The sequence below is a fragment of the Dendrobates tinctorius genome, unplaced genomic scaffold (genome assembly GCF_039654945.1).
Source record: "Dendrobates tinctorius isolate UK_male_01 unplaced genomic scaffold, ASM3965494v1 ptg000194l, whole genome shotgun sequence".
In the NCBI taxonomy this organism is placed as follows: Eukaryota; Metazoa; Chordata; class Amphibia; order Anura; family Dendrobatidae; genus Dendrobates; species Dendrobates tinctorius.
The window spans coordinates 295,811-322,889 of NW_027361861.1; the positions used below are offsets into that span (position 1 = coordinate 295,811).

General features: G+C 44.7%; 1 protein-coding gene across 1 annotated transcript in view; it reads left to right on the forward strand.

Moving 5' to 3' along the window:
• Positions 1 to 27,079, forward strand: part of CDAN1 (codanin 1) — a 177,906-nt gene that overhangs the window by 26,886 nt on the left and 123,941 nt on the right. The window contains exons 2-5 of the mRNA XM_073552672.1: positions 11,994 to 12,679; positions 20,579 to 20,788; positions 21,820 to 22,001; positions 23,773 to 23,883. Of these exons, the coding sequence (XP_073408773.1) occupies positions 11,994 to 12,679; positions 20,579 to 20,788; positions 21,820 to 22,001; positions 23,773 to 23,883 (1,189 nt within the window). The remainder of the gene's footprint in view (positions 1 to 11,993; positions 12,680 to 20,578; positions 20,789 to 21,819; positions 22,002 to 23,772; positions 23,884 to 27,079) is intronic.

Sequence of the window (27,079 nt, forward strand, 5' to 3'; positions counted from 1 at the left end):
TTCAAAGTAGCCACCTTTTGCTTTGATTACTGCTTTGCACTCTTGGCATTCTCTTGATGAGCTTCAAGAGGTAGTCACCAGAAATGGTCTTCCAACAGTCTTGAAGGAGTTCCCAGAGATGCTTAGCACTTGTTGTCCCTTTTGCCTTCACTCTGCGGTCCAGCTCACCCCAAACCATCTCGATTGGGTTCAGGTCTGGTGACTGTGGAGGCCAGGTCATCTGGTGTAGCACCCCATCATTCTCCTTCTTGGTCAGATAGCCCTTACACAGTCTGGAGTTGTTTGAGGCCATTGTCCTGTTAAAAAATAAATGATGGTCCAACTAAACACAAACCGGATGGAATAGCATGCCGCTGCAAGATGCTGTGGTAGCCATGCTGGTTCAGTATGCCTTCAATTTTGAATAAATCCCCAACAGTTTCACCAGCAAAGCACCCCCACACCATCACACCTCCTCCTCCATGCTTCACGGTGGGAACCAGGCATGTAGAGTCCATCCGTTCACCTTTTCTGCGCACAAAGACATGTTGGTTGGAACCAAAGATCTCAAATTTGGACTCATCAGACCAAAGCACAGATTTCCACTGGTCTAATGTCCATTCCTTGTGTTCTCTAGCCCAAACAAGTCTCTTCTGCTTGTTGCCTGTCCTTAGCAGTGGTTTCCTAGCAGCTATTTTACCATGAAGGCCTGCTGCACAAAATCTCCTCTTAACAGTTGTTGTAGAGATGTCTGCTGCTAGAACTCTGTGTGGCATTGACCTGGTCTCTAGTCTGAGCTGCTGTTAACCTGCGATTTCTGAGGCTGGTGACTAGGATGAACTTATCCTCTGCAGCAGAGGTGACTCTTGGTCTTCCTTTCCTGGGGCGGTCCTCATGTGAACCAGTTTTTGTAGCGCTTGATGGTTTTTGCCAATGCACTTGGGGACACTTTCAAAGTTTTCCCATTTTTTTGGACTGACTAACCTTCATTTCTTAAAGTAATGATGGCCACTCGTTTTTCTTTACTCGGCTGCTTTTTTCTTGCCATAATACAAATTCTGACAGTCTATTCAGTAGGACTATCGCCTGTGTATCCACCAGACTTCTGCACAACACAACTGATGGTCCCAACCTCATTTATAAGGCAACAAATCCCACTTATTAAACCTGACAGGGCACACCTGTGAAGTGAAAACCATTTTCAGTGACTACCTCTTGAAGCTCATCAAGAGAATGCCAAGAGTGTGCAAAGCAGAAATCAAAGCAAAAGGTGGCTACTTTGAAGAACCTAGAATATAAGACATACAGTATTTTCAGTTGTTTCACACTTTTTTGTTAATTATATAATTCCACATGTGTTAATTCATAGTTTTGATGCCTTCAGAGTGAATCTACAATTTTCATAGTCATGAAAATAAAGGAAACGCTTCGATTGAGAAGGTGTGTCCAAACCTTGGTCTGTACTGTGTGTGTGTGTGTGTATGTATATATATATATATATATATATATATATATATATATATATATATACATACACTCACTGGCCACTTTATTAGGTACACCTGTCCAACTGTGTGTTAAGACTTAATTTCTAATCAGCCAATCACATGGCGGCAACTCAGTGCATTTAGGCATGTAGACATGGTCAAGACAATCTCCTGCAGTTCAAACCGAGCATCAGTATGGGGAAGAAAGGTGATTTGAGTGCCTTTGAACGTGGCATGATTGTTGGTGCCAGAAGGGCTGGTCTGAGAATTTCAGAAACTGCTGATCTACTGGGATTTTCACGCACAACCATCTCTAGGGTTTACAGAGAATGGTCCGAAAAAGAAAAAAAATCCAGTGAGCGGCAGTTCTGTGGCCGGAAATGCCATGTTGATGCCAGAGGTCAGAGAAGAATGGGCAGACTGGTTCGAGCTGATAGAAAGGCAACAGTGACTCAAATTGCCACCCGTTACAACCAAGGTAGGCAGAAGAGCATCTCTGAACGCACAGTGCGTCGAACTTTGAGGCAGATGGGCTACAGCAGCAGAAGACCACACTGGGTACCACTCCTCTCAGCTAAGAACAGGAAACTGAGGCTACAATTTGCACAAGCTCATCGAAATTGGACAGTAGAAGATTGGAAAAACGTTGCCTGGTCTGATGAGTCTCGATTTCTGCTGCGACATTCGGATGGTAGGGTCAGAATTTGGCGTAAACAACATGAAAGCATGGATCCATCCTGCCTTGTATCAACGGTTCAGGCTGGTGGTGGTGGTGTCATGGTGTGGGGAATTTTTTCTGGGCACTCTTTGGGCCCCTTGGTACCAATTGAGCATCGTTGCAACGCCACAGCCTACCTGAGTATTGTTGCTGACCATGTCCATCCCTTTATGACCACAATGTACCCAACATCTGATGGCTACTTTCAGCAGGATAATGCGCCATGTCATAAAGCTCGAATCATCTCAGATTGGTTTCTTGAACATGACAATGAGTTTACTGTACTCAAATGGCCTCCTCAGTCACCAGATCTCAATCCAATAGAGCATCTTTGGGATGTGGTGGAACGGGAGATTCGCATCAGGGATGTGCAGCCGACAAATCTGCGCCAACTGTGTGATGCCATCATGTCAATATGGTCCAAAATCTCTGAGGAATGCTTCCAGCACCTTGTTGAATCTCTGCCACGAAGAATTGAGGCAGTTCTGAAGGCAAAAGGGGGTCCAACCCCTTACTAGCATGGTGTACCTAATAAAGTGGCCAGTGAGTGTGTATATGTATGTGTATATATATATATATATATATATATATATATATATATATATATATATTACACACACACTATGACTTATCTCGGCTAAGATAAAGCCTAGATCCTCAGGCTACATTCACACTATGGGCGTAGCCAGGATCAAACCTGGGGGGGGGCAGAATCTCATACTGTTCCGCAGAATTTCATACTGCACACCTCAGCTGCTGCAGACCCTCATACTTCACACCCCTACACTTGAAAATAAAGCCTGCAACTTAAGAAGATGTGGTGATGAATGCAGTCTATTTATTCCAACTATCAGTTGATGTTGATGTTACTGAAGACGAGCAATGCCTGTCCTGGGCGTCCTTTTGGGCAGCTATGAGGTTTACCTGACTGGTGCTAAAAAATAAGAGTGTTAGTCTGTGTGCTATCCGGCTTTCATTCTTTTTGGTACAGATATGATATGGATAGACAGATATGGATATATAGAGCAGATTTCTAATCTGCTTTCGCTATTGAAAACATCTATGAGCTCAAAAACCTTTCAGGTAATGCGGTTTTTTAAAAAGCTGATCTGCTTTTGCAACTGAAAAACGTATCCTCAAAAAACGCAGGAAAAACGCTGTGTGTGAATGTAGCCTTAGATCAGGAATAGAACAGTCATTTATAGGACACTTCATAACTTTCCCAAATTCCTATGAAAAAATATTCAGCATATTCTGCATTGAACTACTGTACCCAATTTATTATATATTTTAGGAGTCGGTCCATTTTATACCGACTCCACGACTCCGACTCCACAGCCCTGGTTTCGCTGAGTCACTTCTTCCAAGGGGGCGTCAGTGTACATAGCGATAGTGTCGGCTATATATATATTGGGTCCAAAAAACCCTTGTGTTTGATGTGGCGCTCGTGGAGGTCTTTCAGAAACCGGAAGCGGCGGGTCCGGCGTCCCACGTCATCAATCCCCGCCCACCTTCGATGCGCCGGAGGGAGAGAAGACGCTCAGACTCGTTACCACGGCAACCGGGCGCTGCAGGCCTGCACAAGCGCACAACGCAGGGAATAAGACAGGCGCCATGACATGCAAGTACAGTCAAGTGAGTATAGATTTCTTGGATACACGAATTTTTAAAGGTGAATATGGTTTCTCACAAACAGAAGTTTTTAGAATATCGACAGCCGTCAATGCGGTTTTACATGCCACCTCTTCTCACCCTAAACCCTTAAAGGACAGCATCCCATACAGACAGTTTCTACGGACAAAGAGAATTTGTTCAAGCGAATCCTCATTTGAAACTCAAGCATCAGAACTGGCTAACCGGTTCTCCCAAAGAGGGTATTCTTATTGGGTGATTAACCATGGATGGGTCAAGGCACATAACAGTATGAGGCTACTTTCACACTTGCGGTTTTTTGCGCTGCACACCGTGCGCAGTGCAAACGCACATAAAAAGCGCATCATGCGTTTCTGTGCGTTTTTTGCAGGTTTGGGTGCGTTTTTAGAAAAAAGGCGTGCTTTTTTTGCGCATACGTGCGTATTACCTTGCGCACGTATGCGCACCCATAGACTATAGTGGGTGTTTGGCTGTAAAAAAAAACGCATTGCGTGCGCATGCGTTTTTTTGGGGCAAGTCAGACGCACAAAAAATGTAACAGGATGCATTTTGTGCTCCCGAGCGCACACTACAAAAAAAACGCATGCGCATACAAACGCATGTGTATGCGAACCTATGCACACCCATGTAAAAGATAGGGGAAAAAATGCATGCTTTTTTGCGCTAAAAAAACGCAAGTGTGAAACTAGCCTGAGAACTGATTTTCTACAAAGGAGGAAACCCAAATCGGAATCTAACGAGGTGAGGTTTATATCAACGTATAACGAAAAATGGAGGAGCAGGGGATCGGTCTTCTGTCATCACACGGCCCAGGGACGCTGGTCCGCTCTGGAATCACATCTCTCAATCAACGTCCTGGATATACGAGCAATCAGGTTGGTCCTTTTGCGGTTTCATCAACTTCTGGCAGGTCGCCACATTCAGATTCAATCAGACAACGCCACGGCGGTGGTGTACATCAACCGTCAGGAAGGCACCCCCAGGAGACTGGCTATTCTCGAAGTAGGTCATATTCTCTGATGGGCCGAGAGGAACCCTTCTGTCATCTCAGCAGTTCACATCCCGGGCGTAGAGAATTGGGCGGCAGATTTTCTCAGCCGTCAGTCTCTCCTCGGGAGAGTGGTCCCTTCATCCGGAGGTCTTTCAGCAGATTTGTCATTGCTGGGAGATGCCGGATGTTGATCTGATGGCCTCAAGACTAAGGCTAGTTTCACACTAGCGTTTTGGACCGCAGCGCACGGCCGATGCTAAGCTCCGCCCCCTCCGGTCATCTCCGCCTAGTATCGCACACGGCTGCATGCGATCTGCACACCCTATCTTTAGCATAGGGTGCGCTGGTAGAATTTTGCGTGCGCTGTGCCCTTTTGCCGGTGCTCCGAGCACACCAGAATGCAACATGGTGCACTTGGCGCACACCGGCAGGGGGGCGGGGCTTAGTGGCGGCCGTGCTCAGCGGCCCAAAACGCTAGTGTGAAGCTAGCCTAAATGCCAAAGTTCCAGCGTTCATAGCTTGTTTTCGCGACCCAGTAGCCATCGGGGCACATGCACTGGTTGTCCCGTGGCATCAGTTTAGTCTCCCTTACATGTTTCCCCCGCTCCTGTTAACTTCCGAGGGTCATCAGGAAGATCAGAGTGGAAGGGATTCCAGTGATCCCGGTCGCTCCAGATTGGCCACGCTGGGTGTGGTACGCGGAACTAGTGCAACTCGTCGCCGACCTTCCCTGGCGGTTGCAGGATCGCCCAGACCTGCTCTCCCAGGATCAAATTTGCCACCAGAACTCAGGGACCCTGTGTTTAACGGCCTGGCTGTTGAATCCTGGGTTTTAACCCAAGCCCAGTTCTCCCAACAGGTGGTTTCTGCCATGATTAGTGCTCGGAAGCCCGCATCGATGCGCATTTATCATCGCACCTGGAATGATGGTGCAGAAACCGTGGATGTTCTAACCTCGTTTTTTCTAATCCTTCCATTTTGGAATTTCTCCAGATCGGTCTGGAGAAAGGCCTAGCGCTTAGTTTGCTCGTGCCAGATTTCAGCTTTATCCGTCCTGATCCAACGCAGGATAGCTACCAGATTACAAGTGAAGACCTTCATTCAGGAGGTTTCTGATGTGGTACCCCCCTATAAAATGCCGTTGGAGGCATGAGACCATAATTTGGTCCTGGGTGCTCTACAGGAAGTTTCCTTCGAACCGCTGCAGGACGTATCACTGACTTTTCTTTCTTGGAAAGTAGCCTTTCTGGTTGCAGTGACGTCAATCAGACTGGTTTTGCAGTTGGCGGCACTGTCCTGTTGAGCTCCATTCCTGAGGACGTCTCCATCTTTTCTGCTTAAGATTGTCCCTTCCATCTGAAAGAGGACATATGTGCACATGTTGAGGATTCGTGTGCGTTTTTTCGTCCTGGAATCTGCAGAATCCGCAGGTCAAAATGCCTGCGTTTTACCTGCAGATTTAGTGTGGATTTCTCCTGCATTTTTTGCACTTGCGGATTCCTAGAATGGAATAGGTGTAAAAACGCTGCGGAATCCACACAAAGAATTGACATGCTGCGGAAAATAAACCGCTGCATTTCCGTGCGGAATTTTCCGCAGCATGTACACAGCGGTTTTTGTTTTCCATAGAATAACATGGTACTGTACTGCTGCGGATCCGCAGGGCCAAATCCGCTGCGGATCCGCAGACAAATCCGCAACGTGTGCACATACCCTTAGGCTACAATAGCCAGGTGGATTCGCTCGGTTATTCAGGAGTCCTACCGTGTCATATGCAAGCCTATCCCATTGGAGATTTAGACACACTCCACTCGGTTAGTGGGCGCTTCTTGGGCCATTCGATACTAGGCGCCGGCAGAACAGGTATCCAAAGCTGCGACTTGGTCCAGCTTGCACACTTTTGCAAAGCACTACAATATTCATTCTCCGGCATCTGCAGATGCGACCCTTGACTGACGGATTCTGCAATCAGCAGTAACACATCTGTAGCCTACTGGTACATGTGGACTCGGCTTTTGTGCTGTTTCCCACCCAGGGACTGTTTTAGGACGTCCCATGGTCCTGTGTCTCCCAATGAGGCAAAGGAGAAACACAGATTTTTGTGTATTCATAGTAAAATCCTTTTCTCCAAGCCAATCATTGGGAGACACAGTACCCACCCTGGTAGCCTGATGGCTCTTTAGTTTGGCATATTGTATTTTGTTTGATAGTTATGAGCTCCTACTGCTTTGTCACTGAACTGGTTCGATTAGAGCCATCAGGAGGATGTATACTGCAGAGGAAGAGCTTATTTGTTCTACATTTACTTAGTGCCCTCCTAGTGGCAGCAGCATAACACCCATGGTCCTGTGTCCCCCAATGATTGTCTCGCAGAAAAGGATTTTACAGTGAGTACACAAAAATCCTTGTTTTTGCTCCCATTCTTCCCAGAGCCATAACTTTTTTATTTTTTTATCAAAATGACCATGTGAGGGGTTGTTTTTTGCAGGACAGGTTGTACTTCTGAACGACAACCTTGGTTTTAACATATCATGTACTGGAAAACGAGAAACAAATTCCAAATGTGGTGAAATTGCAAAAAAAAGTGCAATCCCATGTTCATGAAATGCTAAAACTGACCTGCCATTTATGATTTTCCGCGTCATTACGAGTTCACCAAACAAGTAGAGGTTTTTTCAATTTCTGAGACCTGTAGCGCCTCCATTTTTCGTGATCTCGGGTTGACTGGGGCTTATTTTTTGCGTGCTGAGGTTTTTAATCGTTTTGTGCAGATAAAATCTTTTGATCGCCTGTTATTGCATTTTAATGCAATGCTGCGGCGACCAAAAAAAACATTTCTGGCGTTTTGACTTTTTCTCGTTACGCCGTTTAACGATCTGGTTAATTCTTTTCTATATTGATCAGGCGATTTTCAACGTGCGATACTAAATGTGTATATTTGATTTTTTTTTTTTTTTTATTTTGATTTTTTTTTTATTATATTTTGAATGGGGCGAAAGGGGGGTGATTTGAACCTTTTATTTTTTAATATTTTTTAAATATCTTTTTTTAAATTTTTGCATGCTTTCAATAGTCTGTATGGTAGACTTGAAGCTGCAGTTGTCCGATCGGCGATGATCAGTTCGCCTGCATTTGGCATAAATGCTCACTTGCTATGAGCGCTGACCACCGGGTGGCGCTCAAAGCAATCTGGATATGACAACCATAGAGGTCTGCTGGAGACCTCTGGTTGTAATGCCACCCATCGATGACCCACGATTATGTGATGAGTTTGCCAGTAGCACGAGTTAAATGCCGCTGTCAGAGAATGACAGCAGCATTTAACTAGTTACCAGCCGCGGGTGGATTGCGATTGCACACGCTGCTGTTGCAGGCACATGTCAGCTGTATATATCAGCTGTCATGTGCCCGGAAAGGTGCAGGCTCTGTGCCGGAGCCTACACCAAACAGGAAGTCTGACATCGGCGTACTATTATGCCCGATGTTTGAAAAAGATTAAGAAAAGGCCATTCAAAATTTGGGGGAGATTCACAAGGAGTGGACTACTACTGGAGTCATTGCTTCAAGGGCCACCACACACAGATGTATCCAGGACATGGGCTACAAGTATCGCATTCCCTGTGTCAAGCCACTCATGATCAATAGATATCACCAGAAGCGTCTTACCTGGGACAAGGAGAAAAAGAACTGAACTGTTGCTCAGTGTTCCAAGGTGGTGTTTTCAGATGAAAGTAAATGTTGCATTTCATTTGGAAATCAAGGTCCCAGAGTCTGGAGGAAGAGTGGAAAGGCCACAATCCAAGCTGCTTGAAGACTAGTGTGAAATTTCCACAATCAGTGATGGTTTGTGGAGCCATGTCATCCACTGTGTTTTATCAAGACCAAAGTCAGCAAAGCTGTCTACCAGGAAATTTTAGAGCACTCCATGCTTCCCCCTGCCGACAAGCTTTTTGGCAATGGAAATTTAATTCTCCAGCAGGACTTTGTACCTGTCCACACTACCAATACCTGTTTTAAAAACAACGGTATCACTGTTTGATTGGCCAGCAAACTCGCCTGACCTTAACCCCATAGAGAATCTATGGGGTATTGTCAAGAGGAAGATGAGCGACACCAGACACAATGCAGACGAGCTAAAGGCTGCTATCAGAGCATAACAGCTCTGCAGTGCCGCAGGCTGATCGCCTCCATGCCACACAGCATTGATGCAAAAGGAGCCCTGAACAATAGTATTAAGTGCATTTACTGAACATACATTTCAGTAGGCCAACATTTCAGATTTTAAAATCATTTTTCAAACTTGTTTTATAAAGTATTCTAATTTACTGAGCTAACTCTTGGCTTTTCATTGGCTGTAAGCCATAATCATCAACATTAACAGAAATAAACACTTGAAATGGATCACTCTGTAATGACTGTATATGAGTTTCACTTTTTGTATTGAAGAACTGAAATAAGTTAACTTTTTGATGATATTCTAACTTACTAAGAAGCACTTGTATTTCTGTGCAGCAGTCACAATTTGGTCAGGAGAGCTATGGCCAGTTAGAGCATTACAGTCCGATGTCTGTCCAATTTATATGGCCTTGGACAACTTTTTGAAAGGCCCCTTCCTCACTCCCCCAAAAAGATAGCTGTACGACGAATGATGGTTCATTTGATCATTTGACTGGTCGCTATCTCTCTAACACCTTGATACGTAGTAGTCGGGGTTGGCGGCAGGCAGACCAGGCAGCTGCCTAGGGCCCCTGCTCCCCCCAGGGACCCCTAGCTAGCGGCACATCATGCAGCCGCTATGGGGCCCGTGAGGCAGTGGGGCCCGCCTTCCACCAGCGGCGACTCCCCCCACCGCATTGGTGTTATATACCATGTGGGGCTGTGCTGTATACCATGTGGGGCTGTGCTGTATACCATGTGGGGCTGTGCTGTATACCATGTGGGGCTGTGCTGTATACCATGTGGGGCTGTGCTGTATACCATGTGGGGCTGTGCTGTATACCATGTGGGGCTGTGCTGTATACCATGGGGGGTACATTATATATTATATTCTATGGGGGGCTGCATTATACGCTGAGGAGGCTGCCATATATTCTATGGGGGGCTAGATTATATTGCATGGGGGCTTCATTATACTTTATGAAGGGGCTACATTATATTATATTGGGGCTGCATTATACTGTAGGAGGAGGGCTACATTGTATTCTATGGAGGGACTGCATTATACTATATAGGGGGCTGCATTATACCCTGAGGGGGCTGCTATATTCTATGGGGTGGCTGCATTATACTATAAGAAGGGGGGCTGCATTATATTCTATGGGGGCTACATTATATTGTATGGCGGGGTTGCATTATAGTCTGTGGGGTGGCTGCATTAAACTATATGGGCTGCATTATACTGTATCGGGGACTATGGGGAATGCATTATACTATATGAAGAACTATGAGGTGCATTATACTATGGGAAGTGAATTGTACTACATGGATGACTGGTGGTGTATTATAATATATGGAGCACTATGAGGAGGGTATCATACAATATGGAGGACTGAGCAGTGTATTTTAATATATGGAGGACTATGAGGAGTATTATATGGAGGACTGAGTAGTATATTATATAGCGGACTGAGGGTATTTTAATATGTGGAGGGCTATGAGGAGTGTATTATACTATATGGAGGACTATGAGGAGTGTATTATACTATATGGAGGACTATGGGGCACATTATATTATATGGAGGACTATCGGGAGTGTATTATACTATATGGAGGACTATGCGGTGTAATCTGTAGATGTGCTGCTGATAACATGTTTCTGTATGGTGATCTGTCACTGATCCATTAGTGATCATTCTGTCCCCATCATTCTTTCTTAGACGGTGGAAAGAGGCTGGGAAACAAGCGTTGAACGACTTCAGTATTGTCGATCACACTCATTTAGGTGCCTGAACTCAGCGCATGTAAATACAATCGAAATGCTTCTTTGTGATGTACAATATGTTAGCATTTGAGGCCCCGTTTTAAACTTTACCTAGGACCCCACTTTGCCTAAAACAGGCCTTGGCAGTAGTGCTTTGCCAAGCTCTTTAGTGGTCTCAGTGAGACAGCCGCTGCCAGACTGCTTTAGCATAAGCTTCTCTTGGCGAAAGCAATAGGATCGTCAGTCCAAAATGGGGTAAGTAAGAGCCTTAAGGCCCCGGCGCACTAAACGACGCACCAGCGATCCCGACAACGATACGACCAAACAGGCAGCTTTACTAGCGATCAGGACCAGCGAGGACGCTGGTATCTAAGGTAAATATTGGGTAACTAAGCGAGCGCGTCACTTAGTTACCCGCTGTGTAACTTAGATACCTGCGTGCTCGCGCTAGGACGCTGGTATTTAAGGTAAATATCGGGCAACTAAACGCACACGTCACTTAGTTACCCGATATTTACCTTGGATACCAGCTCCCAGCGCCAGCACGCAGGTATCCAAAGTATACAGCGGGTAACAGCGCTGTGCGCGCTTAGTTACCCGATATTTACCTTGGATACCAGCTCCCAGCGTCTGCTTACAGCACTGGGAGCTCGCTGATCGTTGCTCTCCTGCTGCCACACGCAACGATGCGTGCTGACCAGTGGGAGACTATCAAAAAACGGCCCAGGACATTTGTGTACGATCAGCGATACCCGGCGGGGGGGCGGTCGCTGATGTGTGTCACACACAGCGAGATCGCTGGCGAGATCGCCGATGCATCACAAAATCAGCGATCTCGATGTGTGTGACAGGGCCTTTATCTCCCCTAACGTCATTTTCCGGATGCCCCCCCCCCCCATGCAAATTATGTTGTTAGCCGAGCTCACTCACGTTAGTTTAGTGTATATGGGGGGGGCCTTATGTTTGCACGCCCACCTGGTTTACTGACTTGCTTAACAAGTTTTTTTGGTGCATCTTAAGCCACCGCTCATTCTAGGTAAGCCACTCCGTTACTCGTGTCGCCACACCCTTTTGAGGAGTGAGATGTAATTCGTATTTTAAAACGCATAAATGCAAAGATAGCGGCACTCCTTTTTTATAACTTTTAACTACAGCCACACTCCGTATAAGTTGGTTTTGCCTTTATTTTGTTATTGCTTATTACTTGTAGTTCTATATAATATGAATACACCATTTGTTTAATAGGAAAGCTACGTTGATCCCACACTTGCCTCATTTTCCGTGCTTCGGAAGGACTTTGTTCCCTTTGTACTTAATTTTCTGCGTGAACAGACCAGTCAGGTTCTGAGTTATGGGCCGTCTACTCCAGCCAAAACTCCAAATTCAAAGACTATTTCCAAATCCGCCAGTGTTAGCAGCCAAAGAACCAACCCAGAGAAGAGAACCAACAACTCGACAGGACATCGAGGAAGCAGAATTCAGTTGTTTGCACAAACCCCTAATAGTTCAAGTGCCTCCGATATGGGTTTTCTGACTCCTAATTCTGCACCCAGTGACTCCTCTTTTATAAGGTCCAATTTCAGTAGAATGAGTGTGCAAACTAGTCCTAACTCAAGTTGCAGTCCCCCTCAACACCACAATGAAAAGCGATCAGCACAAAAACCGAATCTTGGTAACTTTTTGGTACCTACTCCAGAAGGACATATAACTAAACGGAACAAAAAGAAGAACAATACACTTAATCGCCATGTTTCTAAAGACACTAGTAAACGCTCTTTGGAAGATGAGGTACAAGGAGAGAACAGTCCTTGGAGTATGCGCAGGGGAAATCAAGGGAGCGCTAATTCAAGCACCTCACCTAATAGTGTCCAGCTAAATATTAACAACTTAGAAGAATTTCCTCCTATGGGAGCTTCCTGTGAGTCTTCAAGGTAAGAAAAATTAGAATTTCTCTATGTTAAAGAACAAAAATGCAGGATTAATACATGTCTCACGAAGAGCCAACTAATAAAGGGAAATACAAATTTCTTCTGCCTTCTAAGGTTTAGGGCTGTATGTAAACAGCATAATAAGGCAGATATTTTGTGCCAAGCATCGGATACATTTCAGCAAGCTTTGGGATAGGCTTTCCTTATCTTCCCATCCTTGGCATTACATATACATCTGCATACAGCCAAAATATGCTGTGTGCCCAGAGGCTACATGTCAACTTGTCACATGCAAGTTGATCTCAAATTAGATTTCTCTGCAATATTACTCTTAATTTATACATTGTAATTCTGTTCCAAATTTAAAGGTGAATTTTTTTTTTGAGAATGTAAAAACCTTTACAATTGTAAGGTATCACATGCGATTGTAATATAACCCTAAATGGGAAACATTCTGCATGCAATTATCGTTATATGGTTGAACATGCAAGTCCATTTATGATGGATTCACTTGAGTGGTTGGATGCTGTAGTTTCGTGGTTCAATTGATTGCCTAAAATATACAAGTGAAATATATTCTTTTACATGCTTCACCTGTAAAAGCTGAGCAGTCAATAACTGAGTTACAAATCTGCAGTAATGTATAGCACTGTGTAACTTATGAGTTCCCATGCTGTCGGCGGGCACGTCAAAACAACGCATCCGCATGTCCTGCGTAGCCAATGTTAAATACAGGTACGCAGGACGCATGTGGAAGTAGGCGGAGCTTTACGGAGGAAGTACGCAGCCCTCCGCACGCTAATGTGAACTTAGCCTAAGTTTGTCTGCGTCAGACGAGTGCAGATGCAGCCTGCCATTATATGCACTATCTCGTTTATGGCATCAGATGACACAGTACCATGGGTGCAGACCCTGTCACTAGGGTGGTAACACTAGATAGCAATTGCCTCTCGGTAACTTCTTAGGCAGAAGTTAAAAAAGCAAAAAAAACTCCTGGATATCCGCTTTAATGCAAGGACCTCAACAGTTCACTTTTTCAGTGTCCCAGCCCTCCTGCCATCTCTAACCCCTGGGCTGGAGGTGCATATCTGCAGTATGCAGTTTTTACCAGAGTATTCTGCCAGGCGAAGGGCATAATCTTCCTTCTTTCCCTACAGAGGTCAGCAGGCCTTGTCCTCTTCCCTCTTCACTTTGGAAGGCAGCATTTTTCCCTGAGGTCTCCTAAAGGAATATGCACATGGCATCTTTTAGACACTGACTTAGCTTCAGAGTTTTGAAGAGGAAGACACTTCAGCAAAGCATCTGTGGTGTTTTTCCTGAAGCAACTTTTGTCTTTTTGGACACTTTTTGCCATGGATTTACCACTGGTCTTTTCTTTTTTTTTTCTTCTAAATTCTATATATAAAACAGTGGCAGCTTCCAAGCCTCCTGAATAATTGTCCGATTACTTCTGCTAAGCCTGAAGCAGTTAAAAGAAGTGACAAAAGACCAAACATATGCATAGCATATCGTTTTGACATTGCTGTGCATTATGTTCTTTCTTTGTAGATATTTGTATGGCTATTTCAAGCAGTTTCCAGTCATAATCTGTCTGAAAAAGTAATGTGCACATAACCCTAAATCTTTTTTTTTTTTTTTTTTTTCTTTTTTGGTGGGATAATGTTCTTATGCCCGACAAAAATATCTTCCACGATGCCTCATAATCCATGGACACAGTATTGGACTTTTGCATTGGAATTTTCATCAGATCATCCCTAAGGGTCCTACTGGGCTGTTGCCACTTTTCTCTGCTTCGCTATGTCTTAGGAGAACTTTTGACACTATCCTTTGTCGCAGTCACTACCGTGTTCTGTGACCGCTCCTGGCACATAGTGACAGATGTCTGCTGTGATAATCAGCTGACACCCGGCCGCAATCACCTGCGCTTCCCCCGTGAGTGCAGCTGATCAATGATGACGTAGTATTCCGTCCATGGGCATTAAGTCACTGGGCACATGGATGGAATAGTACGTCTAAGGTCAGAAAGGGGTTAATATTGGGAACGTAGATAACATACTCTTCTGAGAATAAAACAATCCAGCAAGACGCAAATCCTCCTCCTAGGAGAGGTCTAAAGCCCCCGTTACACACTGCGATATCGCTAGCAATATCGCTGTAAAGTCACCGATTTTGTGACGTTGCAGCGATATTACTAGCGATATCGCTGCATGTGATACCTACCTCCGACCGGCTCCCCCGCTGGTTATCGCTGATCGCGCGAGAAGCTGCTGGACCATTCCTCGTCATCCACTTCCTGCTGCGCTTCCTGCTGTGACGACGAGTGCCGCATGGACCGCGTCATATCGCTGGTGAGTCGCTAGGTGTAACGGTACCCTAAGGTTTTCTTTCCTTCTCAAGAAGAAGTGTTTCCTCTGTGTCCATTTAAATCACCACTCATCATTTACTTGACATGGCATCCTGCTGTGACCCACTGGTTATGTCGATTGAGAGGGTACATTTCTCTTGCCCCCATTTGGGTCTCTATGGTTTTCTGTGGTCCAACTACTCGGCTACACCTTTCTTGTCTTCTACAATTTTTGACCAGATCTTCAGGGCCTCTCCACTCATTAATTGTTCCCCTCAACTTTTCTTTGTGGAGCTTCCCTTGTGTGTGCAAATGTGGCAGTTAGGTAAATTGCTGTATAGATTGTTAGTCACTGTTCAATTCTTTTACTGTGTACAAGAAAACATTCTCTTTTGGGAGGAAAACTTTGGCGCTTGGAGAAGTTGAGCAATTGCAGGGACCCTCAGAGAACGCTGATTGGTAGACACTTCCCCATATTGGTCTTTAGAATTCCTGTTTACACAGGCAGACCAAAGCAAAAGATGTGCACTCAGTAATCTTATACTAGACCAGTAAGTGCGCATAGCTACCATAGTTCTCGGCATTGAAGACCGATTCACCACCGAGAACGATGATCTTTTGTGCTGCATGAAAGATCATTTCACCTGAGAAATGAGCTTTTTTGCTCATTCATTGGGTGATCATCATCCTGTTTTCACACTAAGATAATCGACCAACGAGCATTTTTATTAATGTTTGTTCCCGATGATCTTGCAGTGTAAATGCCCCTTAAGACTATGTTCACACGCTGTCCTTTTTTGCTGAAGGTTTTTGTATGAAAATTAAGTGGTTTAGAGAACCAGCATAGTCTGAGATTTCAGAAATCTCATGCACACACATTAATTTTTTTTTCCGGACTGCATTTTCTTACCATTAGACAGCAATGACTAAGAGCAGAAGCGTAGGTATTAAGCTTTTGTGGCGTTTTTCCTGCAGAATACTCAGGAACAGGTATTAAACTGTATCGATATGCACAAGATACCAATGTACCTGAAAAACACAGCAAAACCTGTTTGTTTTTTTTGTTTGTTTGTTTTTGTTTTCTTTCAGCAGCTTTTTTACTGTCAGGAAACCAGGTGTTACCTGCAGAAAAAATACAATGTGTGAACATAGCTTTAGATCCAGCTTTTGGTGTAGGTGTTGAGCTTTCTTAAGGGGGAGTTCTTTTTCTGCCTCTTCCCTCACTCTCCTTCCTTGGGTTCTCCAAAACGTCCCTTAGAGATCCAGGCTGGCCTTGCTGAGCTTCGTATGCGACCTAGTTTTCAAGTCGCTGGCACTTTTTGGCCTCTTCCTTTTACTTCGCTACCCCCCACCCCTTCTTATTTCAGCTACTTTTTTTTGGTGCTTAGGTCTCTTTTCACACACCAGTTTTTTCCAATCAGTCGCAATCCATCAAAGTGTGAAAACAAAAACGGATCCAGCGCAGATTGGGAAAAACTGATTCGACTGATCAGTCTTTTTGACGGATCCGTTGCAGCAGCTGTAGCCTGAGGTAAATTTTGTCCCTTGTGCTTCGAGTAAGAGAGAGATTTTTATGTGTCAGAATGGAAAAAGCAGCTGTAGGGGTTAAATTAAAGGAAAAGAAATTATTCCGGGCATGCTCAGTTTTAAAAAACGAAATTCATCTCCGGATTCAGTCTTTTGACAGACAGCGACGGATCCTGCGCCCATAGACTTCCATTATAGCTAACGACGGATGGGACTGGATCTGTCGCTGTCCGATTTTTCGACAAAAAACGTTCCTATAACCGTTGTCTCCATCCGACGGACAACAAAGAATTTCCGTGAAAATGAGGATGAGTGACCTCATGGAGATCAACATCCAACACTGCGGAGACACCATCACATGTTTATCAACGCAGTGTTTCTAGAGCAATGCCCCCATCCCTTATGGGAAATATGCAAATACATGCAAACCACAAGCCGCGGAGACACCATCACGTGTTTCTCAGCTGGCTAGTAGGACCAATGCCTAGTAAAAGACTGAAAATGAGGATGAGTGACATGTGATGGTGTCTCCGCAGTGTTGGATGTTGATCTCCATGAGGTCACTCATCCTCATTTTCACAGTCTTTTACTAGGCATTGCTCCTACTAGCCAGTTTCCTACTCCACACTGATGAGGGGCAATACCCCGAAACAGCTGTCTGTGGATGGATACCATGTTATGGCATAGGTGGTTTCCTTCATTGGATACTGCCCTTCCCGTAGTTGTTCCTTCCCGGGGAAAGACCTGGCTAGTCATTGCTTGCGTTGAGAAACACGTGATGGTGTCTCCGTGGCTTGTGTTTAACAAAGAATTTCCGACGGATCCGTCGAAAGACTGATGAAACGTGCGGCCATCCGTCGCTAATACAAGTCTATGAGGAAAAAAAAGGATCCAGTAGAATCAGTTGCTGGATCCGTTTTTTTTCACAAAATGACAGATTGTGACTGAGGGCAAAAAACTGATGTGTGAAAGAGGCCATAGCTGATGAGGCAGAGGTTCTGATGTTCAAGGATCCAATTGTGGCTCGATTATCTTGATGATTTTTAAGGTCAACCCTATCAGTATCTTAGGAAACATTGACTTTGCGCATTAAATTTTTTTTGTGCTTGGAATTCGTAGGCCAAGTTCACACTAGGCGATTTAGCAGCGTTTTTTTATGCAACTTTTTAGCTGCGTTTTCCAGTGCCAGCAAAGTCAGATTTCAGAAATCTCATGCACACACCTTGTTTTTTCTGTCACCAGGATTTTGTGCTTTGCATGGTGTTTTGCACAATGGAGCATGCCATTTCTTTCAGAGTTATTCACCCATTGAAATGAATGGGTGTTCAGAAAACGTACCAAAAATGCAGGTATCAGGTTTTGCTGCGTTTTTGGTGCTAAAACCTAATTCTATAGAATAGGGCTTTTTTTTTTTTCCAACACTAAATGTTATGAGCATGCACAAGAGACAAATCTAGCATGCCAAAACCACATGAAAAACCAAGGAAAACATGCTTTTTTTTTTCTGCAGCTTTTTTCCTGCCAAGAGATCAGGTTTTGCTGCCGATGAAAAATAACGCCTAGTATGAACTGACCCTTATTCCAGCTGCTTTACTGAGTTTTTCGCAGTCTCTATCCTGGAGGGACATATCTTTTTGACTTTCACCATTTATTCGAAGGACCTGTATACTAGCTAGGCTCTCATGCAGATTTGGCTTCCTCTTTCTTTATCAAGACATATAGTGGGGGTTGGGGGTCTTTAATTACTATTAAGATTTTATGGTACTTCAGTTCCCCCTTTGTAATGACTTCAGGCTGGTCTCTTAAGATGACCTTTTCCAGTTAATTTGGTCTACAATAGTGTAAGCCTACAGGATCAGGGATGGACCTAGTTCTCCTTACTTCCACTCTTCTGATAGTGCCATCAGGCTTCCATTCCCCAAGTCTGCAGAGTAGATGTCTGTTTTTACCTTTTACAAATTTCCCATCATGACCTCCGCCAATACTAGGTTGGACGGTATGCTGTGTATTGCTTTTGGCTAGCGTATGGTAAACTTTTACTATTGCAAACATTCTGGGACTGCTGCAGGATATCCCACGGTACTGTGTTCCCCAGTGGAAAAAAGTGAATTTTGTACTTGTTGAAAAATCCATTTCTCGTAAATTAAGTTGGGGGACACATCCGACCCTATTCTTATGTATTATCTTCCTTGGGTCAGTTTGGATTGCCTTTGGCCATTGTTCTCTTCCCGGGGTTTAGGTCATGTTGGTTCCTGGTTTATTTGTTACAAAAGACTCGAGGTTTTATTTTTCTTGTATTATTTTTGCTCTTACTGTTTTTTGGCACCACACTGAGTTGACTAGTTGCTGAGGAGACTTTGTAGCCCACCAGACAGAAATGACACTTCTAGTGGCTGGGCCAATAACCATAATCTATTCATCGAGAATGGGATATAGTAAAAAATCCTATTGTTTTTGTCTGTAAAACAACTGAGAATATTGTTTGTGCACTAGTACATTGGCTAAGGGTACCGTTACACATAGCGACGCACCAGCGATCCCGACAACGATACGACCTAGTAAGGATCGCTGGTGTGTCGCTAGTAAGCTGTCAAACAGGCAGATCTACTCAACGACGCAGCAACGATACGGCGATCCATATAACAACCTCGGCAGTCGTTGTGACCTTGTCACACAGCAGCGATTCTGACGACTCCCGCCTGCGTCCCTGAGTTCTGCGTCGCCAACTAGGTCACACGTCGGCGTCAAACACAGTGATGCATGCTGGCCAGCGGGACCAAAAATTGGCCCAGGACATTCGAGCACGATCAGCGATATCGCACCGGGGGGCCGGTCACCACTATGTATCACACGTAGCGAGGTTGCTGTTGCGTCACAAAACCTGTGACGTTTCAGCGATCTCGCTAACAATCTCGAGATGTTTGAAGTACCCTTAACATTGGTCAGTGTGCAGTCTGTTTGAGAACAATGTATGTTTTCCCCATTTTTGCGTGGGTTTAATCCCACACTCCAAAAACGTACTGGTAGAAAATGTAGATTGTGAGCCCCAATGGGGGTCAATGGTGATTTCTGTAAAGGGCTCTGTGATTTAATGGCACTATATAAGCAAGTAAAACAAATATACCTTTCCGTAGTGCATGGCAATTAAATGCACACTCCTGCATATGTCGACATAGCCTTATCCCCCACAGGGATACATAATATACCATGATGCTCAACAGTAAGGAGAAAGTTAGCTGAAATACTCATTGAGGCTCATTAAGGAATAATTCCTTATAGTGTGGATGCTGCATCCTCATTAATGTAACATTTTTAATACAAATTAATGGAATCCTCCATTATGGGAGCACTGCATCTTGTGAATGGTTTTGTGTGTGATCCATCATGCGTTGTAGAGTAAGTTTTTACTTGTGGTTTCAAAACAACTTAATTTACTACTATACAGTGCCTCCTATATATTTGTCCAGGGATGTGAGATTACAGGACTGGACCTATGTGTAGCAAGAATAATCCAGTTACAGTATTTTCTTTTTCTCTGGATGCTTGATTAGATGTTGCTTGGGATGAAAGGGAATCTGTCACTAGGATTTTGCTACCCCATCGGAGAGCCAGAGGCCCTAATTCTTGTGATTTATCACTTACTGAGCTGCATGCTGCAGTTTCGATAAAATTCCTGTTTTATCTGCTGCAGATCTACCAGCTTTCTGAATGCTGAGCTCTGTATAACTTCTCCAACACTGATTGTCAGCTTTCTGTGTGCACTGTGCATAGGCAGGAAGCTGTCAATCAGTAGTGTGGGCGTGTTCAGACTTACTGGCAGCAGGTTAAAAATTTCTCTAATTATTTCCTTCTGATAAAGCTGTCATTTTGTCAAAACTGCAGAAAGTAGCCCAGTAAGTGACATTGCTGGAATGGGAACCTCTTGCCCTACATCATGTTGCTCTCAGATTAGGTTGTAAAAACCTGGTGACAGATTTCCTTTAAGTAATATGAGCCTCAAATTTAACATTGACATTTTTTGCTTTGTTCAGTAAACCAAAACCATCACGAAGAATTAATCCAACACCAATCAATGACGTGCATAACAAGTCCCAGCTTTGTTTTACCTCCACTCCGATCGCGCCATCCAATGTGGGGCATAGTCACGCAGGAATGGACGTGTTTACCAGCGTTCAGGAAGGTGTCTGCACCCCTTATACGGGAAGTTTATGTGAAGAGCGGGAGATTCTGCGCAAAGAAAGGTAGCGGCACTGTATGATTTACATAAAGGATTCACTTAAAGGGAACCTGTCACCAGTTTTGTGGCATAGCAGCTAAATATATCGCCTTATTAAGCGTCTGCTATGCATTCCCTACATTCTTATAGAACCCCCTGACTCCCCTTGTATATTCACGAAAATGTTTTTTAATGTCTCCCATGCTGTATGGTAATCTTCAGTCCGGTCCGATGGGCATGGTTTCAGGCCTCTACATCACTCCCATCGGCTGTTGCTCGCCGTCCTACTTCTTGGCACATCTTGTGCGTGCTCAGAAATATTGCTTTTCGCACCTGCGCAATACGCTTTGTCCAACTGCGGGCAAAGCTAAAAAACAGATGTGCGCATAAAGCTGAAAAACAGATGCGCATGCGCTGGTAAACGTAGTTCCGGTACATGAGCCGGAAGTACGTGTGTCGGCACATGACACTTCTGTTTTTCGGCTTTGCCCGCAGTTGGGCAAAGCGTCTTGCGCAGGTGCAAAATGCAATGTTCTGAGCAGGCGCGAGATGTCGCACGGGTCAAGAGGCGTTATCCATGAAGTAGGATGGCGAGCAACAGCCGATGAGAGTGATGTAGAGGCCCGAAACCACGCCCATCGGACTGGACTAGGATTACCATACAGTGCGGGAGACATTAAAAAACGTTTTCGTGAGTATACAAGGAGAGTCAGGGGGTTCTATAAGGATGTAGGGAATGCATAGCACACACTGAATAAGGCGATCTTTTTAACTGCTATGTCAAAAAACTGGTGACAAGTTCCCTTTAAAGTAAGAGACTGGTCTGTCAATGATTGCTATAAGAACCTGTCACCCTGAATATGGAGTATCAAGACCAATCTGCAGTCAGCAAGTTATAGAGCGAGAGACCACAGCAAATTGTTAGAATATTTTTTGTTTTGTGTTTTTGTTTTTTTCAGAAAAATTCAATGTAACATGTTTCTTTATAATGGCATTTTCAAGCTTTAAATAGTTTTACAAGCTTAACTATTTAATCCCCTCATTTTAATATCCTAGGCACAAACTATTGCAGCAAACTTCATCTCCAGTTGTATTAGATCCTGTCACTCCTACCAAACAGAGTTACAGCAGAAACCTAAGTGTTTTTGTGGATATTGTCTCATCTGCTGATCCTGACAAAGTGTCCAATAAAAACCATCTGAAGGTCATTGCTGAGCTTTATTCTGCTTGCATTACAGGTACTCTTCTCCCCATATCATTACCATCTGTCTTATCCAATTTCTGTGGTGTAAAGGTGTATTTCCATCACAGACCATTATGGCATAACCACAAAATATGCCAAGAATTTCTCATAGATGCATGTCCTGTTGCGCTCATGTTGAGACAGTCTGTCCCCTGATTCCCAATCTGCCAAGCAGGGAATGAATAGAAAAGCAGGTGTGTTTGATAACTCCCATAACACACCAGCGAGCATTTTGAGTTGTCGGGCAGCAGTTATTGCTCTTTTGCTGCTGCCATAAAAAATTTCCCTAAGGGAAATAAGGGAGATAACTCTGACATAACAAGCTTTCTGAAGCGTGGGGCCTGCTTTCTAGCCTATTAACCATGTACCAATAAGGGGAAGAGTAAGGCTACTTTCACACTTGCGTTTTTTTGCGCTGCGTTTTTGCGCATAAATGCGCATGCGTTTTTTTTCCTATACTTAACATGGGTGCGCATTGTCATGCGTTTGTATGCGCATGCGTTTTCTTGTAGTGTGCGCCCAGGCGCACAAAATGCATCCTGTTGCATTCTTTGTGTGTCCAACCTGTCTCAAAAAAAAACTCATGCGCACGAAATTCACCCAAAACCCATTAAAGTCTATGGGAGCGCAAAAAAAGCATGCTTTTTTGCAAAAACCATGTGCAAAAAACAAGAAAACGCATTAAAAACGCATGATGCGTTTTTATGCGCGTTTGCACTGCGCACGCAGTGCAAAAAAACGCAAGTGTGAAAGTAGCCTAAGGATGCCATTTAACTCGGACGGGGATCACAACACAATGCTCAAACTTGGCCATCTGCTCTGACGAGCTGAGTGTGACAGGATGTATTTTTATGCAGCAGTCACTCTCTGGTCAGGAGAGCTGCCGGCCAGTCCGTGCATTGCGTTCCCGGTCCAAGTTTTACAGCTGTCTTCTTCTTTCTTAATGCAGTTAATTGCGTAGGCATTGTTTCATTCCTTTTATTTTAACAAATTGTGCAGTAAAATCTGCTTTAATTTACAGAATTCTGGATTAAAAGGAATGTCTGAGAGTTTAGGAAGTTAAATTCACTGCATGAAATGTTATTAAAAATTAAACTAAATTGACTCACTTGGTAGGTCTGCTGCCACCCATGGCTCAATGCTGTGGTGGTCCATGCCTCTTTATTTTTCTGTAGTGTTGGCGTACTGTACATCCATGAGACTTTTTTGAGTGTTCACATGACCGTACAAGTCTTTGCTTCAGGAAAATAAACTCCTTTGGAGCCACAGGAGATGTGTTCAACACCTGTATCATTTATAACGGCAATGTTTGTGAGTTGTGTTTTTATTTTATACAACAGTGCAGTGCGTTTACCTTCTCGAGGTCTCAGAAAAACTCTCTTCAACTTTGACTGCGGACGATGAATGACTGCCAATAGAGTAGGTGCAACATGGTCGTTTAATAGCCTGATTACACAGGCTGAGCACACTTCCATGTGCACAGACTGTCATTGTTCTCTGCAGCACTTGTCCTGTTTAACCAAGACAATGTGCTGCTAGGAGCAATGATTTTTATGCCAGCTTGTTTATCGGGTTATTGCTCCCCCTGTTTAGTCAGCCTAATAGGAACTAGAGTTCATAAGAACGCCTTTTCCCCAATTTATCAGCTTGTAAAAAATACTGCATTAGTGATGCCACAATTGATAATGTTCCAGAGAGATAACGTTAATAATAATTCAGTTTTTTTTTTTTTTTTCCTTTTATATCCTTTTTATTTTCTTCTACAGAAAACTTGGTGCCTAATATATTTCTGGAGTTCTTTTTTATCCTGCAATTGCTGACATCCAGGGGACCATCTGGTATTGAAGACACTAACTGTGTGCTGGAGATCACTCGAGGTATAAAAAGTAAATGACTCCAGTGTATCGAGTATATTATAATCCGAGTAGTGCATATAACAGGACTTTTGGTTACTCACCAGTAAAATATGTTTCTTGGAGCCTTCATTGGGGACACAAGAAACCATGGGTGTATTTGCCACTAGGAGGCTGATACTATGCACAAAAAATTAGCTTCTCCTTCGCAGTGTTCACCTCACCAACTGGCACTAGGTAAATCAGTTAGTCAGAAAGCAGTAGGTGAAGCAACATGTAAAACAAAAAAGCACACAACTCAAGCTGTAACAATATAACACAGTAACCAGACCTGTTAAACATGGGAGGGGGGTACTGTGTCCCCCAATGAAGGCTCCGAGATACAGATTTTACATTGAGTAGTCAAAAATTCTGTTTTCTATATCGCTTCATTGGGGACACAGGACTCCATGGGACGTCCCAAAGCAGTCCCTGGGGAGGGAACAGCAGAAACTACTCTCAGGTTGGAGAACTTACCACTGCCAACTGCAAGGTCCTTCTACCTAGGCTGGCATCCACCGAAGCGTAGGTATGGACCCTGTAAAATTTGCTGAACATGTGGATGGAGGACCAAATTGCCACTTTGCTGAGTTGCAGAGCGGATGCACTGTGGTGTGGTGCCCACTGCCCTTGTAGAGTGTGCCTTAATCCCAGGGGGAGGCGCCCTGTTCTTGACTTGGTATGCCTCCAAAATTGCCGTCCGGATCCAGCGAGCAATCATAGCCTTGGAGGCCGGAAGGCCTCCATGCGCACCCTCCGGAATGACAAAGAGAGAGTCTTCTTAAAGGGGCGGTCTTGGCCAGATAGACACTGCCCTGACTAGGTCTAACCTGTCCTGTGAACGCTCCAGAGGATGATTTGGAGCCGGCCATAAGGAAAGAGGGACAATATCCTCATTTAGGTGAAATGTGGACACCACCTTGGGAAGGAAGGAAAGTAGAGGCTGCAAGGGGGGATGACAGGAAAGAGCCTCCAGTTCTGAAACGCGCCTAATGGAGGTGATGGCCACACGAAACACCACCTTGCAAGACAAAATAGACAGAGAGACCTCTCGGAGTGGTTCAAAAGGAGAACTACGGGCCTCCAGGACTGGAATAAGGTCCCAGGAGTCCACGGGTGTCCTGTACCTCTTGAAGAAAAATTCTGACCGGCGTCAAGTCCCGCTTAGAGAAACGCCAGAATGGAAGGGAGAGCAAAGGACATGGGTGGGATGTGATTACACTCACACCAGCTGAAATAGACTTTCCAAGTCTGATAATAGACCCAGCATGATGACTGCTTCCTAGCCTGGATCATGGTCTGAATCGCCCGACTTGAAAACCGGGATGCTCTTAGAACCGCGGTTTCAACAGTCACACCATTAAATCGAGCGACCGAGAATTCTCATGTCAGATTGGTCCTTAGGACAGAAAATCCAGTCTGTCTAAGAACCTTCAAGGGGTGTCCGCAAGAAGATTGATGATCTCTGCGAACCAAGACCTCCCTGACTAATCCGGTGCTATCAGAACGACCGACACCCCTTCCGCCTTGATCTTCTTTCACAGCCTGGGAAGAAGGGGGAGGGGAGGAAGCAGATAGGCAAGAACAAACTGTGACCATTATTACCAATACCATTATTGCCAGAGCTTCGGTGCCCACCACAAGAGGATAGTGGGACCTGGAAACGAACTGTGGAATTTTCCTGTTCAGCCGGGATGCCATGAGGTCTACATCTGGAGTGCCCCATCGAATCCCAATGTGATGGAAGACTTCCTGATGCAGAGACCGTCGTGGCTGAGAGAGTCTGCTTCCCAGTTGTCCACGCCGGGGATATGAACTGCAGGTATCGCCAGAACTGTCGCCTCTGCCCAGGGGAAAAACATGGATACCTCGACCATTGCCTAGGGACTCGGAGTTCCTCCATGGTGATTGACATATGCCACTGGCGTGGCATTCTGTCTGAACTCGAATTGACATATCCCTGAGAAGTCTTTCCCAATGGTGGAGGGACAGAAGAATGGCCTTTATCTCGAGTCTGCTGATCAGCAGGGAAGATTCCTCTGCTGAACAACGTCTCTGAACGGTCAAGTGGCGAAAGACCGCACCCCAGCCGAGAAGGCTGGTGTCTGTCATCACCACTTGCCAGTAAATGGGAAGGAATGACCGACCCTGGAAAATGAGATGGGATGACAGCCACCAACTGAGAGATTGCTTGACTGGAGAGGAGAGCTAAACCGGACGATACAGAGAGAGAACTGTCTTGTTCCACTGCGATAGGATAGTCTGTCGAAGTGGTCTTGAACAGAATTGCGCAAAAGGAATCTGCCGCCGCCACCATCCTTCCCAGGACCGCCATGACTGAAAGGAAACATGGAAGCCAAGGACCCTGCAGAGAACAAATTCCCCGCTGGAGGATTGCTCTTTTCTTTGAAATAAAAACCCTTGTTTGACTGGTGTTGAACAGCATGCTTAGAAAAATGAGGCACTGAGTCGGGACAAGGCAAGACTTTGCCCTGTTGATGAGCCATCCGAATAGGAACAAGGTGTCGAGAACGATGGACAGACTTTCCTGGGCCTGGCAAAAGGACGGAGCCTTTATGAGAATGTCGTTGAGGTATTGGATGACCACTAGACCTCTTCTGCAAAATGGCCATTACCGCTGCCATGATTTTTGTGAAAACCGTGGGAGCAATTGCGAGCCCCAACGGCAGGGCGACTAACTGAAAATGGTCCTGTCGCACCGTAAAATGCAGAACTCTGATGCCATAGGAAGATAGGGACAAGAAGATGGGCATCCTGGATGTCTATGGAGCACTGGAACTCCTACAACTCCATGGAAGCAATTATTGAACGAAGGGGTTCCTTCCTGAAATGACGCAAATGGACTCTTTTGTTCCGTAACCTTAGATCCAGGATGGGTCGAACTTTGCCGTCCTTCTTCGACAAAACGAATGTGTTGTAATAAAACCTTGTGAAATGTTCCTGTTTCCGGGAACAATGACACCTAAACTGAGAAGGAAGGCCATAAACGCGAACAATCCCGGAACCAGATAAGCATCTTTTGGAGGACAGGATTCGAAGAATCTATCTCTGGGCCGCAAAGCGAAATCTATTTTGTATCTTGAGGATACAACCTCCCTAACCTATGCATCCTCCACCGAGGTGAGCCAGACGTCTCTGAAAAAACCGGAGGCAGCCACCC